General features: G+C 40.8%; 4 protein-coding genes across 6 annotated transcripts; 3 read left to right on the top strand and 1 right to left on the bottom strand.

Moving 5' to 3' along the window:
* Window positions 1-705: 705 nt before the first annotated feature.
* ccdc117 (coiled-coil domain containing 117) lies at window positions 706-4,687 on the bottom strand. Of its 3 annotated transcripts, none has more exons than XM_038703129.1 (6): window positions 4,204-4,684; window positions 3,583-3,789; window positions 3,422-3,472; window positions 3,049-3,318; window positions 1,811-1,957; window positions 706-1,695 (listed from the first exon to the last, which is right to left on the bottom strand). In XM_038703129.1, the coding sequence occupies exons 2-6, from the start codon at window positions 3,675-3,677 to the stop codon at window positions 1,458-1,460; spliced, it is 801 nt and encodes a 266-aa protein (XP_038559057.1). In that variant the 5' UTR covers window positions 3,678-3,789; window positions 4,204-4,684; the 3' UTR covers window positions 706-1,457. The 3 variants fall into 3 exon arrangements, with proteins under 3 accessions (XP_038559057.1, XP_038559058.1, XP_038559059.1); XM_038703130.1 differs by having other exon boundaries at window positions 4,291-4,684; XM_038703131.1 differs by having other exon boundaries at window positions 3,422-3,469; window positions 3,583-4,687.
* A 30-nt stretch (window positions 4,688-4,717) lies between these two features.
* On the top strand, window positions 4,718-8,565 carry tcn2 (transcobalamin II). The gene is made up of 10 exons (XM_038703128.1): window positions 4,718-4,797; window positions 5,076-5,146; window positions 5,583-5,772; window positions 5,913-6,082; window positions 6,608-6,760; window positions 7,141-7,313; window positions 7,407-7,581; window positions 7,678-7,858; window positions 7,929-8,047; window positions 8,169-8,565. Exons 2-10 carry the CDS (start codon window positions 5,089-5,091, stop codon window positions 8,228-8,230), a joined length of 1,281 nt encoding a protein of 426 aa, XP_038559056.1. The 5' UTR covers window positions 4,718-4,797; window positions 5,076-5,088; the 3' UTR covers window positions 8,231-8,565.
* Window positions 8,566-10,286: 1,721 nt separating this feature from the next.
* LOC119891897 (deoxycytidine kinase-like) lies at window positions 10,287-13,739 on the top strand. Its single transcript, XM_038703872.1, has 7 exons — window positions 10,287-10,969; window positions 11,051-11,160; window positions 11,250-11,449; window positions 12,059-12,206; window positions 12,393-12,508; window positions 12,974-13,070; window positions 13,274-13,739. The coding sequence occupies exons 1-7, from the start codon at window positions 10,720-10,722 to the stop codon at window positions 13,298-13,300; spliced, it is 948 nt and encodes a 315-aa protein (XP_038559800.1). The 5' UTR covers window positions 10,287-10,719; the 3' UTR covers window positions 13,301-13,739.
* Window positions 13,740-13,840: 101 nt separating this feature from the next.
* On the top strand, window positions 13,841-16,130 carry spaw (southpaw). The gene is made up of 3 exons (XM_038703880.1): window positions 13,841-14,413; window positions 14,808-15,622; window positions 15,724-16,130. The coding sequence occupies exons 1-3, from the start codon at window positions 14,137-14,139 to the stop codon at window positions 15,874-15,876; spliced, it is 1,245 nt and encodes a 414-aa protein (XP_038559808.1). The 5' UTR covers window positions 13,841-14,136; the 3' UTR covers window positions 15,877-16,130.
* The last annotated feature ends 1,863 nt before the right edge of the window (window positions 16,131-17,993 follow it).

Raw genomic sequence — 17,993 nt, 5'->3', positions numbered from 1 at the left:
TAACCCACCTGTCAAATTTATACTCCAAAACAATAGCTGGCTGTTAGCTAGTTAGCTCAGTAAGCATGCCCGGACCGGGACTGAACCCAGTCTATGGACCAAATACGGCCTCCAAGACTGACAGGGACGACGAAGACACAGCAAGCTCAGGCGGGGACAGGAGAGGTGTCACGTGGGAGAGTACGACCAAACCAAAAAAGTGGTATTAACAAAACAGGACAGGGCCGGGGCTAGCTGTTTAGCATGCTAACTTAAGTAGAAATCTCTGCAACACGCTACATATACGTCTCTGACTTAACGTCAGAACTCTCCACATTCTGTTCATAGTATTTAATATCTTAAACTAAAATTTTGGCCATATCTTACACATTGTGTCTTTAATGTAAACAAAATATTCTGAGACTGCTGCCACATTTTTAAAAGATGGTTTCTCTTTAATCACATCAGCAGTTGCGGTCATATCGACATGCTTTTGTTCCCAAGATGTTAGAGCAGGCTGGTGTAGTAGTTGTGTTGTCAGTTCTTCCTAAAAAGGAGAACGCAGGACCAGCACCTATTTATTCAACAACTACATCTCTATTTATGTAAACAATATCGTGATCATCAGTCTTGGTTCAGAAAACCATCTTCTAGAGGGCTGACCCCAACAAGAGGACCGCTTTCACTAAATTCAAGCAAAATTTCTTTCAATAAAAACCAACTATGCCCTGCAAAATCTCAACATATAAGTTTATTTAATAACAAATAAAGAGTAACACCACTCGATGGCTGATAACAATTCTAGCAATGTACATATGAAAATACAATCAAATTATATAAAAGGTGCATTTCTACGACTTCTTTATAAATTCCTCAAAGCTCACAGATGGCGTACTTGCTAAACACTATAGGAAGATAATCTTTTTTTTACCACAACAAGTACAGCTGCAAGCAGGAAGTCGTGCTGTGAGCAAACGTGAACACGCAGAAACAATTTTTAGTGTCTCGCTATCAAGGCCCAGAAGCTGAACATAAAAACTGTACAAATTTCCGGTGCTACACACCGATATTTAACAAAGTCATATTCACAGTACATCAGCGTGTTTTTGGCCAGACTTTGTCAAATTTATGTACAAATTATCATATTTCTAAGGGCAAATGTTTATTCTGTGAAATGGGTTATAAGGCTGCTTAAAGAACTTTTCAGTCTTGAGATCATGGGAGTTTTTTGGAAATTTAAATTAATAAAACTGATTATTAAGTCAGCGTTATTGTTCCATCTTACATTATATAGTCAGAGAACCTAAACGGAGCGTCTGTAAAACAAAGAATGTGTTGCACAAACTGTCCAAAACACAAATATTCATGTGAAGTCAACATGCCTCACCAAACTTACCAACCTAAAATGGTTCCTCTATAGTCCTTTTTGTCACTACATGTCCAGTCTTTGGCATGGCTTTTCAAGTCATTAAACACTATTACATTTCCATGTCCTCCTCTCCAGAGGCCACAGGAAAGCTGTACATAGAAGAGTCTGTGTCTGCAGTGGGGCGAGAGGGGCTGAGGGGACCGTGAGGGGTGGGAGATGGACACGGTGTCGGGGGTTGTCGAGATACTGTCTGTTGTTTCCGCTGTTTCTGTAACGGTCCCTTTCGCTTCCGACAGAAGGGATCGTCAGGTGGCCGCCACAACACCAACTCCATGCAGGAGTGGCTCCTAAAAGTACGAGAGGAGAAAAATGTTCAAGGAGGAATCTCTCGCCAGCAGAACACGAGTCATGTTACTTCATTCAACATTACAACGTTCCAATAACAACACAAGGAGAACATACACAGACTGGGCTACTGTGTGGGGTAGGATGTCACTAATGCCGCGCTGTAGATCCTCCTTCAAACTGTCAGAGATCACCAGTACTGGCCGTCTCGGGGCTGGCTCTACATCCAAATCGTCGTCTTCATCGTCATCCTCCAGTATTATTCTGTGATAAATCAATATCAGTGTGTTCAGTTAAAGGAATCGACGGTACATTATGTGTTGATGCCACCTTTTCATGTGACGCAACCTGCGAACCTATCGCCACCACGGACCCATTGAGGCAGAAACAGAGTATCTTGACATGTACTATACAGGGTGATTTGAAAAAATTAATTACAAGATAACTATTACAGTAAGACATATATTTACAGTAATCCCATATATATATATAATATGGGATATTGGGAATTTAATCCATCCATCCATCGTCAACAGCTTATCCAGCGTACAGGGTTACGGGGGGGGGGGGGGGGGGGCTGGAGCCAACCCTGGACAGGTTGCCAGTCCATCACAGGGCCACACATAGACAGACAACCACACACACTCACATTCACGCCTAAGGACAATTTCGGAGACACCAATTAACCTAGCCTGCATGTCTGTGGATGGTGGGAGGATGCCGGAGCACCTGGAGAGAACCCACATGAGAACAATGAAGTATTCAAAATCATGAAAAAAGTATTTCTTTCAAACAAAATCTTACAATTAAAATGTTCACATTTTCATACATTTGAACATAATTTAGTCAGAGAGGTGGAGAGGTGACCCACAATATCTTAATATAATCATTTAGTCACAAAACAATATGGCAAGAAAATAAATCTGAATATTGAATAATCTCTTTATACAGCTCCTCACAAGGGATCAGTAATAGACTGATGGCCTTTCCAAGACCTCCTCTCACCAAATGCATTTTAAAATAAACTCAAGCCTCCTGTTCTTTCTGTATCGAGTAGCGCATTAAAGGCAACTACTGTTTGTGTTTGCCACTCAGGGGAGTGACTGCAAAGGCACGTGTTCATTCTATAAACACAGGATATCTAAAATGTCTGGGATTGCAAGGGCAAGTATATATATATACATAAATATGTATATATTTTTTCTTTTCACCTTTGTTTTACCTGTCCACAACAGATTCCAGGATGGCTAATTATAGGTAGGATTTTTGGCCATGAAGTGTTGGTTTGAAGTCTAATCCTGACAAGCAAGCAGTCAGATAGTTGGCAGTTGGTGCACATCCCACCTAATGCATACCTGTCTTCAATCTCCTGAAGTCTCCTCTGAGCTGCCTCTATCTCCATGCAGGAGCTCTCTGTTTCGGGTCGTGAAACAGCAGAGGAGGGCTGAGCCAAAGTCAAGTTCGGAGGCGCTGGGAAGGGCTGTGGAAGTGCAGGGCTGCCTTGCTGTGCAGACAGCGGAGGGCAGTTGTTTGCTGTAGGCCAGTCATGACGAGTGCTACTGTTTGAGCTCTCTGCTTCCACTTCTGCCTCCAACATTAACCTCCTCCTTTTGGCACTGCATCCCCTGAGAAAACATTCAGATAAAGTGTTATAACACTCATATGCCACTATTCCACACATTGTCAAATGTTAAGTAAGACTGCTGCTTCTGTGTATTGCTTATTTACTCATCATCAACTCTCCTCCTGTGCTTCCTGAGGCATCGGGCCTCCCAGCTGCTGAGGGACAGAAGATACCACATGCCAGGTTAAGATGGAAAAGTACTGCTAATTTATTTCTGACCAATGTATAGAGGCAGTTTACAGCCCTAACATCAACAGCTACATACTTGTTGGAGATGGGTGCTCTCTGCGGGTTACCAGATGTACTTGGGGGTCCGAGGTCAAATTCAGGAAGGCTTGTGGGTCCTGAAAATGAATACATGGCCGGCAGAGGCCCCCCTTCACTGCTTAAGGGAGCAGAGTGATGCAAGGTGGTCCAGTCGATGAAATGATTTGAAGAGACACACGGGTAGATAACTACAAACGGATTTGATCTGGAAGATCAGTATTGATACCAGTCAGATAAGCTGATAAAAGGTATTTCCTGTAACCTACATGACGCACACACCAAGTTATAAATATGTCTAGACGAGGACAGCTGGCTGGTTTTCTAGCTAGCCACAATACCATCGTTGCATGTTCCCGTTAGTTAAGCGTTACGGATAAAACTGGCCAAGTTCCGTGACGCAATGACAGCTTCATACCTGCACTAAATAACAACTTTGCACAAGTTAACCAGAAACATTTAGCGTTACAGACCAACATGTGCAGCTGCCCAACCCCTTGGTTATTTTGTTGTTGACGTTTTGCTGTTAGCTAGTTCGTCTCTGCCAGTTTTGCTTTGGAATAATGTTAGCTATCCCCATTAGCACACAGCAACGGGCTCTAAGTGCTCAAGTCTTACTAACCTACTATTATAACACCGCCTGCAAGAAGAAATAGTCCCCAAATTAACGGCCACTGAACTGCTTGAAAGAAGGCTGGGTTAAACTTACGTTAGCTAACGTTGGCTAACTATTCTGAAGTGAAGAGTCGCCTAGCTTCTAGAAAGTGCGTAACGTAAGTTACGTTAGGTGAATTGTGGGAATTGTAGTTACTGTGGACAAACAACTCATTACAAATCCTTGTTTGTGTTAAAATACTCGGTGCGGTACAGAAGCTAAATTAACTAAGTTAACTTTTTGTTGATGCGTTAACATCAGTAGCAGCAACTTAAGTATGCTAAAATGTCAGTTAACTCGACAGGAACTATGTAAAGATAGACACCTGCCTTCCGTTTCGTATGTTCGTCTTACCAAAGAGTATATGTGAATAACAAGATAATTCTCAAACTTCCTGTTGAACAACCGCTGGTGGTTTAAAGTTTAAAGCTTAAAGGGACCGTCTTCCTTTTTTCTTCGCTTTGTCATCACAAATGACGAGTCATGTGACAGTGAAATACTAGAAGCTGTTGTCTCTTCTACGGACTCTGATTCTTCACGCAATAGTCGCTCTCTGAGGAGGTAAGACACTGCTGTTTACTGCAAAATATAAAAAGCTTTCAACCTCATTACTTAACTGCTGTGACAAAGTTATCATAACGAGCTTATAATATTTCCCGAACATCGCTGAATAGACGTTTCTGTATCTAATTCATATGTAGCCTACATTGCAGTTTTTAGATGTATTGTTTGACATTAGTGAACCTGCCTTCCTCAAATACGTGAAAACTTTTAATTCTAAAGAGAGTTTTTTATTTATTTTTATATCTGTCTTTATTTCCTCTGCTTGTGTTTTGCAGCAGGTTGTCCAGAATGCTGTCTTTGGTCTTAATCACAGGCCTACTGGCTTGTGCTTCTGGCAAACCATGCGGCAAGTATATTATAAATCCAGTTATCAGCAACCATTAAAAACTCAGACTGAAATCCGGAAAGAACACTGTGTACAAATACATTGACTCATTGGTCTGTACATCCACAGATTTTGCAATCACTACTTGATGGATTTGAATGTCCTTCATATTGCTCACTCATTAATAAAAGTTGTGCATTTGCCAAATTGCAGAGAATGTTGAGGTTGAGTGATGAGGGTAAATATCAAGGAGAAACATTACCATATTTGGAACGTAGACCTAGTATTATTAAAGTCTCCACAGTCTGTATCCTCCTGTGGTGGCTGCTGATGCTGCAGTTCTGGTTTTGCAATTCTTTGAAAGTTCATGTTGGTGTCAGCAAGAGAGAGTTACTGAAATATTTCTGTGATAAAAATTTCTGAGAGACGTTCTTTCTTCTAATATTAAATTAATCAGATACTGAAACAGCCCACAGTGAGCTGCTCCTGTCACTCAATAAGAATCTCCTTCGCTCTCTGGAGACTCAGGAAGGACTCCCCAATCCCAGTGTCCACTTGGCATTACGGCTTTCCAATAACCACAATCTGGCCAAGGAGAACGAACACCTGAATAGACTGAAAAATAACTTGCACAATGACATTCAAAGGTATTGCACTGCTTATAAATGCCCTCATTTTTCAGAGTTGGTTATTGTAGTGACACAATGCTAATTTAAATCTGTATGTCTGTAATTTATCATTTTCCTTGATGCTTCATATGAACCTTAGTCCCCTGTGTCTTCCACAGCTCTCTCTCTAACAGCCAATCTGTGGTTGGCCTCTTGGCGCTGTACACGCTGGCTTTGAAGTCCTCCTGCTACGACCTCAACACAATCACCTTCAGCGTCAGTGAGAAGAGTGAGACGCTGCTGACGCACCTAAAGAAGCAGATGGAACAAGAAAAAGAGCATATTGCCTGTAAGTTTTACTTTGACCTTTCGGAGGCCAATGGTTGTCATAAAAATTGTTTTCCATCCTGTTTTACGTTGCAACAAAATTAGTTCAGAGTTTATTTAGTGCAGATATTTCTTCTGAAAGGAAATCCCAAGAAAATGTATGTAAAGGTGTCAGATCTTGACAAAAAGAAAATCCAGGTTGGAACACCTTAAGTTGAATTAGCTCAATAAGAATAAACCAATTTAACATTTCATAATTTATATGTGTAGCATGTTATTGGCAAACATTGTCAGGACATCTTATTGTAATAATGGCTCCTCTTTAGCTTTATAGCTTTGATGTCTCAATGCCATTTTAGAGAAGTTAGTACTTAGAGAAGTTAGTACTAATCACGAGAGCAACTATGGATGACTTCCATCCAAAGTGAGATAAAACTTGTAGTGGCAGTGACAAAAATAAGGAACCTTTTGTGATGTTTTGAACATTACTGTGAAGTCATGTTATAATGTAATTGTTTTTTTTTATTTCTTGCCTCCTATTATGCAGTCAGTCACCGCCCTTTGACCAACTATTACCAGTACTCTCTGGGTGTGCTCGCTCTTTGCGTGAGCGGCATCAGGGTCAACAACCATGTCAGCAACAAGCTTATCAAGGCAGTAGAACATGAGCACTTCAAACATGGAGACTCTGAGAGCGTTGGTGAGTGACACCTAAATGTTCTGCAGGAAATATGCAGGCAGCGATGCTTCTCAGTTCTTCTGGAGTTATAATATGACTGAGCTCTATACTGTGGACAAAGATGTAAGGCTGTAAATCTTCTATGGTGGAGTGAGATAGTATGAAAGATAAAAAAACATTGCTGTTTTGTTGCATTACATATAGAGTATTTTTTTAGGCAGGTAAATTCCATAGTTAGCTGAGATTAATTTTACTAGCGGGTTTTTGCACAGACGGTTTGCTCGAATGAAGGTTCAGGGCGGCAAAGTTCTTTTACCACTACCACAATGCAAGAGGAATCCAGTAACTCCACTTGGTCTTTCTCTGTGAAATATGCACGTTATTCTACTTTCTCTCCTTAGATACCTATGCCATGGCTGGAATGGCACTCCAGTGTGTGAAGGAAGCTGGTTCTCATGTGCAGAATGCTTCTGAGCTTGACACAGCCCTTAGCAAGATCAAGCAGAAGCTCTTGGCCTCTCGTAGGACTGACGGCCATATTGGCAATGAGTTCAGCACAGGCCTTTCAGTTCAAGTGAGGATCCTTTTTTCTTTTTGTGTCTAGTCATTTCATTCAATGAACCCTTAGAGCAAAATGTTTATAGCTTAAACATGTGTTTTGTTCAAGGCCTTATTGGCAATGGGCGGCCAAGTTGCAGAGTGCGCTGCCTCAATGGAAGCCATGAGGAGAGACGCCAGATCCAACACATACCACAACCCCATGGCTATATCTCAGATCCTGCCAGCTCTCCACCAGAAATCCTACCTGACAGTTAAAAGCAAGCAGTGCCTCAATGAGGATGGTACATGCAGCATTATTTCTACCCCTGTGTGTACTGTGATTTCAGGCAGTGTCTGTATTTTCACTGTTTGTTTGTCATGTGGGTGTCTTCCTACAGACACTCTGGTGCTGGAGCCGATAGATCCTGTGGTGGTTTTACCAAGCAAGACCAAAGTGACTGTGATGGTGGAAGTGGTGACGTCTAGCGGAGCAGCTGCTGTTTACTCTGTGGATGCGCCAAAAGGGAGCTCTCTGTTGGAGGCCCTTGAACTTCTAAAGGGGAAAGATGTTGGGTTCATGTGAGTTCATACAGTTTTTTAAGTCCAGTATGATTGCCTTCATTGAGTAATATTTGATGCTGTTTGGCAGGTTTGAGACAGAGTCCAGCCTATGGGGACCTTTCTTAAGTATGGTGAATGGAGAGCAGGCCAGACAGAGCGACCGCAGATACTGGCACCTCTCCTCTGATGGCACTGCACTCAGTCAGGGTGAGGACACACACGCATTACACTGTGACTCACCAATGCAGCTTCTCCTTATTTCTTTGATCTGCTGCTTTAATTTCATTTTGGTAAAAAAATAAATCAAAATGCTGGTTTGCTCCCTCAGGTGTCAGTGATTTCAAGATTGAGGCAGCTCAAAAGATCACCATCAAAAACACAAGCTACTGAGTGTCAGTAGATGCAAAAGCAGTTTAATCTTGAGTTTTTTTTTCTATCCTTTGTTGTTTTAACCAGTGATTACACTTAAATTATACATTGTCACCATTTTTGATTAAATAGTCGTAGTGGTTCACAGAATGTTTGCATTTCGAGTAGGTTTGAACTTTGAATACAAGTGCACTGTAGAACTAACTGACGTTGCTGTGAATATCCTCACTTTAGTATGTAAATTGTAAAGCATTTTTTAATGGATTGTTAAATGAGTGTGAAATGTTTATACAAATGTTTTCCAAAACGTGATTGTGCTTTTTTAAACAAATAAAAAATTGTCTTTTTAAAAGAGAGTTTCTGTAGGTTTGTGTTTTTGATTTAACAAAAAAATAATAATAATAATAAAATCTATAAGCAAAGGACATTGGATTTAATTATTTGATTATTTTAGATTTCTTAACAAAGTAACATGGCTAATCAAAACCATGCAATTTGGTTGTGATATGATTTTTATTATATATGTAAAGCGCAGTTATTGTGGATTATAAAAGTAAATTGTCATTGTCATACTATACAGTAATGTAAGACAAACTGGTGCCAGTGGAAACATACATTACTTTATCATTTGTTTGATGTTATTCTTATAGCTGACATTTTCATGCAGATTGTTACAGTTTGTAAAAGTACTTTGATTTAAGCTGAAGATCAAATCCTAGAAATAAAACACTGGATGTCTTCAGAGTCACATGGATGGGGAAAAGAACATTTGTAACTATGCCACATTTAATTTAATGTCTGATGCTGAGGATGACTGGTTGACAATGGTGCCATAAAATAATGCCTCCAAACATCCTTAAATATCACTCTAAAAAAATGTTTGTTTATTTGTTAGAGGTGTGATTAGGTCAACTGTTTAGGCACCACAGTATGAAATGAAGATAGTACATGTGCTATTGCTGTTGAAGTGCCTTAAATGTCATACAATATTATGAGTTTGTAAGTAGAATATTCAATTATAAGTTGTTAGGTGCTTGATCTCTCTCCCTCTAGAAAGTAAAGTCTAAGTAAAGAGACATGATGCAAATAATCAGTGACTGGATCGCCCCGAGGAACACACTCAATAAATAAAAAGCTTAATTTGTACAGCTTGTAACTATTCTGTGGAAATGAAAACACCTTTTATGACCTTCCTCGGTCCTTGTCTTTACACATCCATGCATGGACCTCGTCCATCTAGGGACAATCTTATGCTGCGTTCCAGGTAACTCGGAACTGGGAAATTTCCAACTGGAAAAACTATCCTGGAACGCCACTTGAAGTCAGATTTCCTACTGGTGAACTCGGGGAAAAAATATGTACCCCGACTTCACCAGTATCAGCCGAATGACGTCACACAACAATAGCAGCTCCCATGGAAGCACACGTTGTAAATGGTAAACCATAAACTAAAAGGCAAGTAAAGTATTAAATGAAAATAATACATACTAGTATCAAATAGTAAAACTTGTTCTGCATTTAAATTGATGTAGAAATATTTTGTCAATGTTATTAGGTAGCTGTTACCATAAACAATCTCTGAAAGACATCTTCTCTACACAAAAGTTATTCAGGAAAATGTTAAAAATGCCAAAACATTTGAAAACTTACGAAGTATAGGCTAATCTACAACGTTTATTGTCTTTTGAGGATTACCACTTCAGTTCACCGTTTTCTTTAAAACGTCCCTAATTGTAATGAACACCAAGGAAGAGGGTGCGACTGGGTGGAAGTCAGAGATTTCAACTCGGACATTTTCCAGTTCCGAACAGTCTGGAACGCGGCAATAAACTGGCCAAAGAAACATAAGTTTGTCTCGGTCAAACATGTTTATTGTTTACATTTAGCGTCATGCACCACCATGCAACTGAAAAGCTTTGAGGTCGGATATTTCAACTTCCCAGTTTCGACCGGTCTGGAACGCGGCATAAAAGCACTACGGAAGTACTTCCGGGTTGATGACCAAACGCACTGCCACCACCTCAAACTGTGCTGCATATACAGTCATTATCTGTTCATGTATCTTTTAGCTGAACGTCTGAAGTCCAGTCAATATTAGTCGTTTGCTATCAATTTTCTGTTCAAACCATAAAGGCTTTTATTGTGAAGGAACAGAACAGAACGTATACCGGAAGTACTTTTAGTTGCTACTGTTTGTAGCATTCAGGTACAACTTCTTATAAATCTATCTTAGTAATTTTACGTAACAGCAGCAAATATACGAAACACGAGGGCTACAGGAACAATGCGACCGATATATCGGTGTTTACAAATGTAGTAAATGTAGTAATAGTTGCCATTTAGCTGTACCGTTAAACACATCATTCATAACGCAAGCTCATGTGAGGATGAGCTAGTTACCATGAGGGTAACGTAACGTTATCGTAAACTTTAACGCACTAACATTAGCAAACACCAAGTGAGACGCACATAATTGTAATTATCCCTATGTAGCACTTCTGCCGGTCATAATGTCTGCCCTGTATCGATGCGTTTCCAAATTAAAAAAACAAACCGGTTTGATGCAGCTCATGAGATTTTGGTATAATGCGCCTGCACAGTGGAAGACACCTGACAGCTTCCTGCGAGGTGGAGACACAGCCATAACACAGGTAACAACTAGTCTCGGTACTATGGCTAATGAATCGGGGAAGCGCAGTTGTTCTTCAACCGTGGACGGAACAGCTCGAGTTAAGAGAGTTTCTATCGAGGGCAACATTGGTAAGTACAGTATTTCAAAATAAGATAAAACAATTTGTGCCATAATGTGAGTGACCTCCTGTACTTACTCTCAAACATCAGCTGTTGGAAAGTCGACCTTTGCAAGACTCTTGCAGTCAGCTTGTCCAGACTGGGAGGTGGTGGCAGAACCTGTCAGCAAGTGGCAGAACATTGACACTGGGACCCCAAAGGTGTGCACATTTCCTGACCTCTGTATGTTTTCCCCCCAACAAAAATCAAAGCAGGCCAAACTTACCATCTTCATTTGTATGTTTGGCAGGAGGCAGATGCGTCCCATCAGACAACAGTCAGCAACCTGCTGCAGATGATGTACCAGGACCCTCAGCGCTGGTCGTACACATTTCAGACGTATTCCTGTATGAGTCGGCTGAGAACGCAGCTGCAGCCTCCTCCAGCTCGCCTGCTCAGCTCAGAGGGAACACCTGTCCAGGTGTATGAGCGCTCAGTCTACAGCGACAGGTGTGCGAGTCAGGACAGGAGGAGGAAAGTGAAAATGAAAATCGTGTCAGGGGAACTCCAGTTTTGGGTTCTTTACATGGACATTATCATCCCATAACAAATCAAATCAAACTTTATTGTCATATGTACAGGAAACAGTTGTTACACAGTACAATGAAATTCTCATTCTGTGAATCCTCCCAGCAACATCCAACATTAACTAAACAGCCTAAGACATAAATGACAAGTGACACAATAACAACATAGAATAACATAAATAACAATGTGCAAAAAAAGTACGTAGTAGTGCAAGTATAACATGGGAAGGTAGTCTACAGAGGTTGGATTGTTAGTGGTCGTTTGTGTGTGTGTGGGTCATTGCACCTTTTATATGGGCGAGAGGGTGTTGATATCTTCTTAACCAACTTCTATTTCAACCAGAATGATATAGGGAGCTGTAGACTTACTCCACTATCCATACATTCACACATTATCACTAGATATAATTGTTGTTTTACAATAAGTGATGCTAAGGATGGAATTAGCATGAAATGGACATATGTGCTTGTGCAAATTCATTGTTATTTATTTTGTTTGCATAAAATTAAACGTGAGTCTCCCTCCTGTCAGATACATCTTTGCCCTAAACATGTTTGAGCTGGGTTGTATCAACTCTACAGAGTGGGCAGTCTACCAGGACTGGCACTCCCTCCTGGTGGAGCAGTTTGGACACCAGGTGGAGCTGGAGGGCATCATCTACCTCAGAGCCCCACCACAGGTATAAACATTCAAGAGATACAATTAACGTAACAATAACTCCTAAGGAAAAACCATGTTTTCAGCACATCGATTTAGCTTGTGGTAGTTGTTAGTGTTTATATAATTATTACTGTAACAGTACATCATCTTCATTTACCCTCTTTCATGACAAGAAAGACAAAGGCATTGTACTTTTGCATCCCAGAAATGTATGGAGCGTCTGGAGCATCGGGGAAGGGCTGAAGAAAAGGGAGTGAAACTGGACTATCTGGATAAGCTACACGTTCAACATGAGAGGTGGCTTGTTGAGAAGTGCACTGAGTGAGTGCTAATGAGATCATGTTTGAATTGTTTGTTCTCTTCATTTGTGTGTGTGAATTGTAAAGTCACACTTTTCTCAACAGTTATACAGGCTACACCTAACTGATACAACATGTATACAGTCAGGTGGCTGCTGTCAATGCAGGCCTGATGTGCACGGTGTAAAAACAAAGTTTTAAATAACATTTAAAATGGGTCTTTAGGTGATGACCTGTGCATTATCCAACCAGAATCTGGTATGAAATTTAAAAATTTAAAAAATAAATTCTAAAAGTAAAAATGACCGTACAGCCATTATATTAGAGGACTCCTGATTTCTGTTTGACGATCACCATTTAAAATGCCTCTCCATGCAGCTGTTTGTTGCTCGGCTATGAACAGATGATGGTCGGTGGTGTGTGGTCTGGGGACTTGAAGCTGTAAATGTAATGCAGAGTGTAATACAGCTTTGCTCTCTTTTTCCAGGATACATTTTGAGAAGTTGAAACAGATACCTGTGTTACAACTCGACGCCAGTGTGGAGTTGTGTGACCCAGAGGTGCGCGAGCAGTTTATAACAAGGGTATGTTTTATTTGTTGAACTTTGACACAATAGCTGCTACGCCAGGGACAACCACACGAGGGCCCTGTCCTAGTGTTTGAGACCTCATCAACCTTGAGAATCACCACACTGACACGTTTCTGTTTTCTGATCTGGTGTTTGATGGGTTTCATATATCTGATCCACTGGGATCCGGAAATCCTAAAATACCTTTTCATTCACAGGTGAAGAACTTCTTTGATGCTTTATGAGAAGACAGTCATCGGCAGCCACCGGCAGTGGGAAACATTTGAGAACAGGCGGACCTCAGTCAGTCAAGTGTGTTGACTGACTGATATACCGAAGCCTCTATTAATATAGAATAATAACATCTGCAGCACCATAACCTCATAAAACACACTGTATTTTTTAGCTTGTTTATTTATTTGTTTTGAAATTCACTATGTAGTTAAAGTTACTTCTTGTACTATACTGTTTATACCATTTGAAATCTGAAAGCGATTTTATAGCCTGTGTAAATCATATACTAAATCTCTGTCATCGTGACTATTTAGCAGCAAAGTTTCCTGAACATAATATAGTTTGTGTTAAAGGTACTGTTCTACACATTCCTGACTGGCTGTAAAACTGAATTAAGACAATTATTGTGTTTGTTGTTTCTTAATAAATAAACACATTCTTTTTTTAAAACTGTCTTTTTTTACATTACATCTGCCACTATTACTAAACAGCAAGGTGCTAATTGCTGTACAGCATTTAACGTGTCATTTGTTAATGGATTTTTACATTTCTAAAGTCTAGGCTCCTCGATAAATATAAAAGGCCGGGCCGTTTGACAGGACAATGACCTTGGCTAAATGTTTTCTTTTTTTCTGCCCCTCTGATGTGCTCTGATGATCAGAGGGGCTGTTCAGATGCCTGGAGTGGCCAGGGGTCATCAAAGGGCAGCTGTCCACTATAAAGGGGGCCTGTCTGGAGCTCTGTCTGCACATAGCATCATTTCAGCCTGAGACCAGCTAGAGGAAGGAAGGAGATCTTTGCCCCTCTCTCATCATTGTTGGAGTAGATTTAGTGAGTTTCAGTTGAAATGGAAGCTAGAGTTTTCCACACATTCCTCCTCTGCTCTTTAGGAGTTGTTTTCTCCACTCAGGGGCACAGGTATCACACAGGCCTCGAGGCCAGTTTAGCATTCAGAAACCTCTCAGTTAGTCATCGCAGCGGATACCCTCTGTACATGATGCAGCTGTACCGCTCCTTCAGGACTGTGGATTCATCATGGTCAGTAGCTGTCAACAGCATTCAGAAACAAAGTGACAACCCGTCAGCACGCAGTTCTGACTCTGTCCTGAGTCTGATGGCCAGAGGTGAGTAAAGAGTTAATTTTACATTAATTATTTTCATCACTGGATTTAAAGCATGTTATGTAGTGTGTATGTTAGTTTCTCCTCAGTGCATCATCCAGCAGCTCTTTCGTTGGTGCATTATCTGTGTAATCAGACCCTCCCTTTTTTACAACCCCGCAAGTGTCAAAATGCTTATTCGACTTTAAAGGCTTTCTCTGTTTTATGTGAGAAGGTGAGTATATTAGCCCTCAGACGGCCTTGCACAGGGGGGTTCAATACACATCCTGTCCTGTTCAACCTCCCACTCCAGTGTTTTGACATTTGTCCAGAGATCTGGTTTGCCCAGAATCAACCAGACTGCTGACTGCCGTGTGTGAATTTGAATTCTCATTTACATTCATTGTCCCATTTTTAGGTTGCCATCAAGTGGGTGAACGATGGACAGTCACGTTTGACATGTCATCAGTCTCTACTAGTGAGCTTGTCCAGCTGGCGGAACTTCGGATCAGACTACCAGCTTTCTCTGGCTCTAATCGCGCCACTGTGGATTTATATCACTCTAGAAAGCAGAGCTGTGACCCAGACAGCACATCATGCCAGGATGAGCACCTTTTCCTGGGGAGCTTCAACACTTCACCCAGCAGCACAAAGTCTTCCTGGAAGGTCGTGAATGTGACTGCTCTCTTAAAGTACTGGCTGTACCAGGGAGATGGCATGTCGAGCCAAGAGGCCTCAGGAGAACCTGAGATGGACCATGGGAACGGTTCTGGGGATGAAGGGGAGATGACTGGCAAGTCCCTCTTCCGGAATATGGGTTTGCGAAAAAGCAAAATACACCATCCAACTATGAACAGGGTCATGATGGTCATCTTCTCCAAACATAACCTGCCCCAGGTAGGCCATACAGCATACAGTCTCATTCATACTGTGGAGAACTCCAAGTATGTGACCACGGACAGAGTCGGCGGTGACAGTCAAAGTCGACGCCACAAAAGGAACAGAATAGAAAGGATGAGAGTGACTGATGGAGCTTCCTCTACTGCTGCACCAGCAGCAGAGCCAGCCCAGAGGCCGCTGTGTCGTAAAGTGGACATGTGGGTGGACTTTGACCACATCGGCTGGGACGAGTGGATTGTGCACCCCAAGCGCTACAATGCGTATCGCTGTGAGGGAGACTGTCCTACACCACTGGATGAGTCCTTCCATCCCACCAACCATGCGTACATGCAGGTGAGATTTTTAACCCCATTTAACTCTTTAGAATGTTGAACAATCCCAAGTTTTTGTATAGTTGCTGGTTTATTCATGTGAATTATTCATGTGTTTTTCAGAGTCTCTTGCGACATCACCATCCAGAAAGAGGGTCTTGCCCGTCTTGCGTGCCGACGCGCCTCAGCCCGCTCTCCATGCTGTATTACGAGAACGATGATTTGGCCCTGCGGCATCACGAGGACATGATCGTTGAAGAGTGTGGCTGCCACTGAAGCGCAGCCCGTCACTGCATTCACAACAGCAACTACTGACGGAGCATAATCTTGAAGTTTAATTTAACTGTTTCTTTATTGTCTTCATGTAAATGTTAATGTTCTAATATTAAATGGAGAGTTCCTAACCATGCATTTTTGTTATTGACAGGATATGACTGTTTAAATGAATATATTTAATCCATACTCGGTGGTACACAATAGTATATATGTTTAGTAAGGAGAAAGCTCCATTATGCAACTCTTATGTTTTATCTATTTATACATTATAATGTATATTTTGTACATAAAACCTGAAAAAATATATTAAAACATTTATTTTGACATTACTGTGATGTTTCATGTTTCTTTGGACACTCTTAAGTTTGAGCAATTTGAATGTTTGATTATTTGGTATTTATGAACCCTATAAATATGTACATTGGATATAAAGTTTTTGAAATTGCACAGCTTGACATTGAAATTTTAAAGAGGGGAACTCAGACCACAAAGAAAATCAATAAAACATTTCAGTGCCATGGATGTAGTGGTATTTAAATTACAATTTAAATGGTATAATAAAGTATTCTGTTGCTTATAAGACTTAAATCTTTATATACATTATTTGATTCCATGCATTTTTGCAGTGTTTATTTATGCCAGTTTTTATGTGGATTTCATTTGTAGTGATTGTTGTTGAATCTGTCAGCAGTAGCTATTATACAGAATGAAAAACACGTTATATATAATCTTTCTAACATAAAGCAGTTCTCAGAGGCTCAACCTGCTGGTTGATACTCCTCTACACTGTAATCCCACTTGCCCTCTGTGACTTGTGACCAGATAACATCATATTGTATTTGCCTTCCTCACTTCCAATCCACATCACAGTGCACACACCATCAGAGGACATTAGAGTGCTTTCTAGCCAGGTCTTTTTTTGTGGATTGTGATCAAACAGACGGGGTGGGTGGAACACAACAAAAAGCATGGTGAAGGATGGAGCAATAGGGGAGAGAGAAGCAGTTGCATTTGTTTACTATGGGGAGGGGGTGAGGGGTTTCAGGAAGCAGAGGTGACAAGATTCAGAGATTTAGACCCCACCACAAGAGATTTAGACCACAAACAATCAGAAAGCAATGTGAGGGAATGGAGAGAGTCAACGTCTGGATGCTGAAGCTACTGTGGTGGAAAGACAGGGTGGACTGGAACTGATCAGCTGAAACTGTCCAATCCACACCTCCACCCAAGACAAGACCAGACTTAGTTCTCTAGTAACTTTCACCTTTATTCAACTGAAACTTATTGGTATAATTTGCTTTTTTTAAGCTCAATAAAACAACAGAAAAGTATCCAATCTATTGTTTATGCCTATCTGAGTTATACAATGACCATATTCAATGCATTTGCAATAATGAAGCTGATGTGGCACTTTGACAGTGTTTGTCCAGATAACACAACAAGCAGTAGCAGGAGCTTAAATGTCTTCACCTCCAAATCATGTGTCAGTTCTCACACATCTTCTCCATCCTGAACAAACCTTCTGCTTGGTACCAGGAACAATTGTACATTCATGCAGATGTAATAGGAACTGCTCAAACTTTTAATGCTTATGTCAGTAGTTGTGTTCACATAAGTGGACCTACAGCATGCCTTCTTTTCTGCTGCACAAGGTCCAGTTATTCATTATTATTATGTACTTTTGACAGCATCAGCCTACGTGCCGTCATTATGGTTTACAGAACTCAATGATTATTGTTTTTCGTCAAACTATCGTGCCATTTTTTGTGCCTGTCCATTCCCATGGTGTTAAGGTGGGACAGGTCAGTGCTGGACACAACTGTTCATATTCACATCCTGTAAAACTTCAATTAAAAGCCTAGTCCCAAATAGAACCCTGTCCCTTTTATTGGCCGGTGTGGCTACACATTTTTAAAAATAAATGCAGGTCTCAATTAGACGCCTTGTCTGGTTTATTTGTGGATGTATAAAGCCTTTTAAAGCCCTCTTGAGCTAGTTCTAAGCTGCTTAGATTGCACATAAAATATAAATGTTCAAACTTTTGTCAGTATGGACATGCTACACATTGTAAGATCGGTTAGATTCTCCACAATTCAATCGTTCAGTTAATTTTATGG

This window comes from Micropterus salmoides, unplaced genomic scaffold (genome assembly GCF_014851395.1).
Source record: "Micropterus salmoides isolate LMB-PRFRI ecotype aquatic unplaced genomic scaffold, ASM1485139v1 Ms_hic_scaffold_7, whole genome shotgun sequence".
NCBI lineage: Eukaryota > Metazoa > Chordata > Actinopteri > Centrarchiformes > Centrarchidae > Micropterus > Micropterus salmoides.
This window is presented reverse-complemented; position numbering and strand designations above follow the sequence as displayed.

Coding starts and splice junctions, on each gene's coding strand:
- ccdc117 (XM_038703129.1), bottom strand. CDS start 3,677: ATGTATTCATTTTCAGGACCCACAAGCCTTCCTGAATTTGACCTCGGA. Junction 3,319..3,421: donor AGGAGGAGAGTTGATGATGA/GTAAATAAGCAA, acceptor ATGTTTTCTCAG/GGGATGCAGTGCCAAAAGGA. Junction 1,958..3,048: donor CTTCAGGAGATTGAAGACAG/GTATGCATTAGG, acceptor GATTTATCACAG/AATAATACTGGAGGATGACG.
- spaw (XM_038703880.1), top strand. CDS start 14,137: ATGGAAGCTAGAGTTTTCCACACATTCCTCCTCTGCTCTTTAGGAGTT. Junction 14,414..14,807: donor CCTGAGTCTGATGGCCAGAG/GTGAGTAAAGAG, acceptor TCCCATTTTTAG/GTTGCCATCAAGTGGGTGAA. Junction 15,623..15,723: donor CCAACCATGCGTACATGCAG/GTGAGATTTTTA, acceptor TGTGTTTTTCAG/AGTCTCTTGCGACATCACCA.
- LOC119891897 (XM_038703872.1), top strand. CDS start 10,720: ATGTCTGCCCTGTATCGATGCGTTTCCAAATTAAAAAAACAAACCGGT. Junction 11,450..12,058: donor CGCTCAGTCTACAGCGACAG/GTGTGCGAGTCA, acceptor CCCTCCTGTCAG/ATACATCTTTGCCCTAAACA. Junction 12,509..12,973: donor CTTGTTGAGAAGTGCACTGA/GTGAGTGCTAAT, acceptor CTCTTTTTCCAG/GATACATTTTGAGAAGTTGA.
- tcn2 (XM_038703128.1), top strand. CDS start 5,089: ATGCTGTCTTTGGTCTTAATCACAGGCCTACTGGCTTGTGCTTCTGGC. Junction 7,582..7,677: donor GCAGTGCCTCAATGAGGATG/GTACATGCAGCA, acceptor GTCTTCCTACAG/ACACTCTGGTGCTGGAGCCG. Junction 7,859..7,928: donor GGGAAAGATGTTGGGTTCAT/GTGAGTTCATAC, acceptor GCTGTTTGGCAG/GTTTGAGACAGAGTCCAGCC.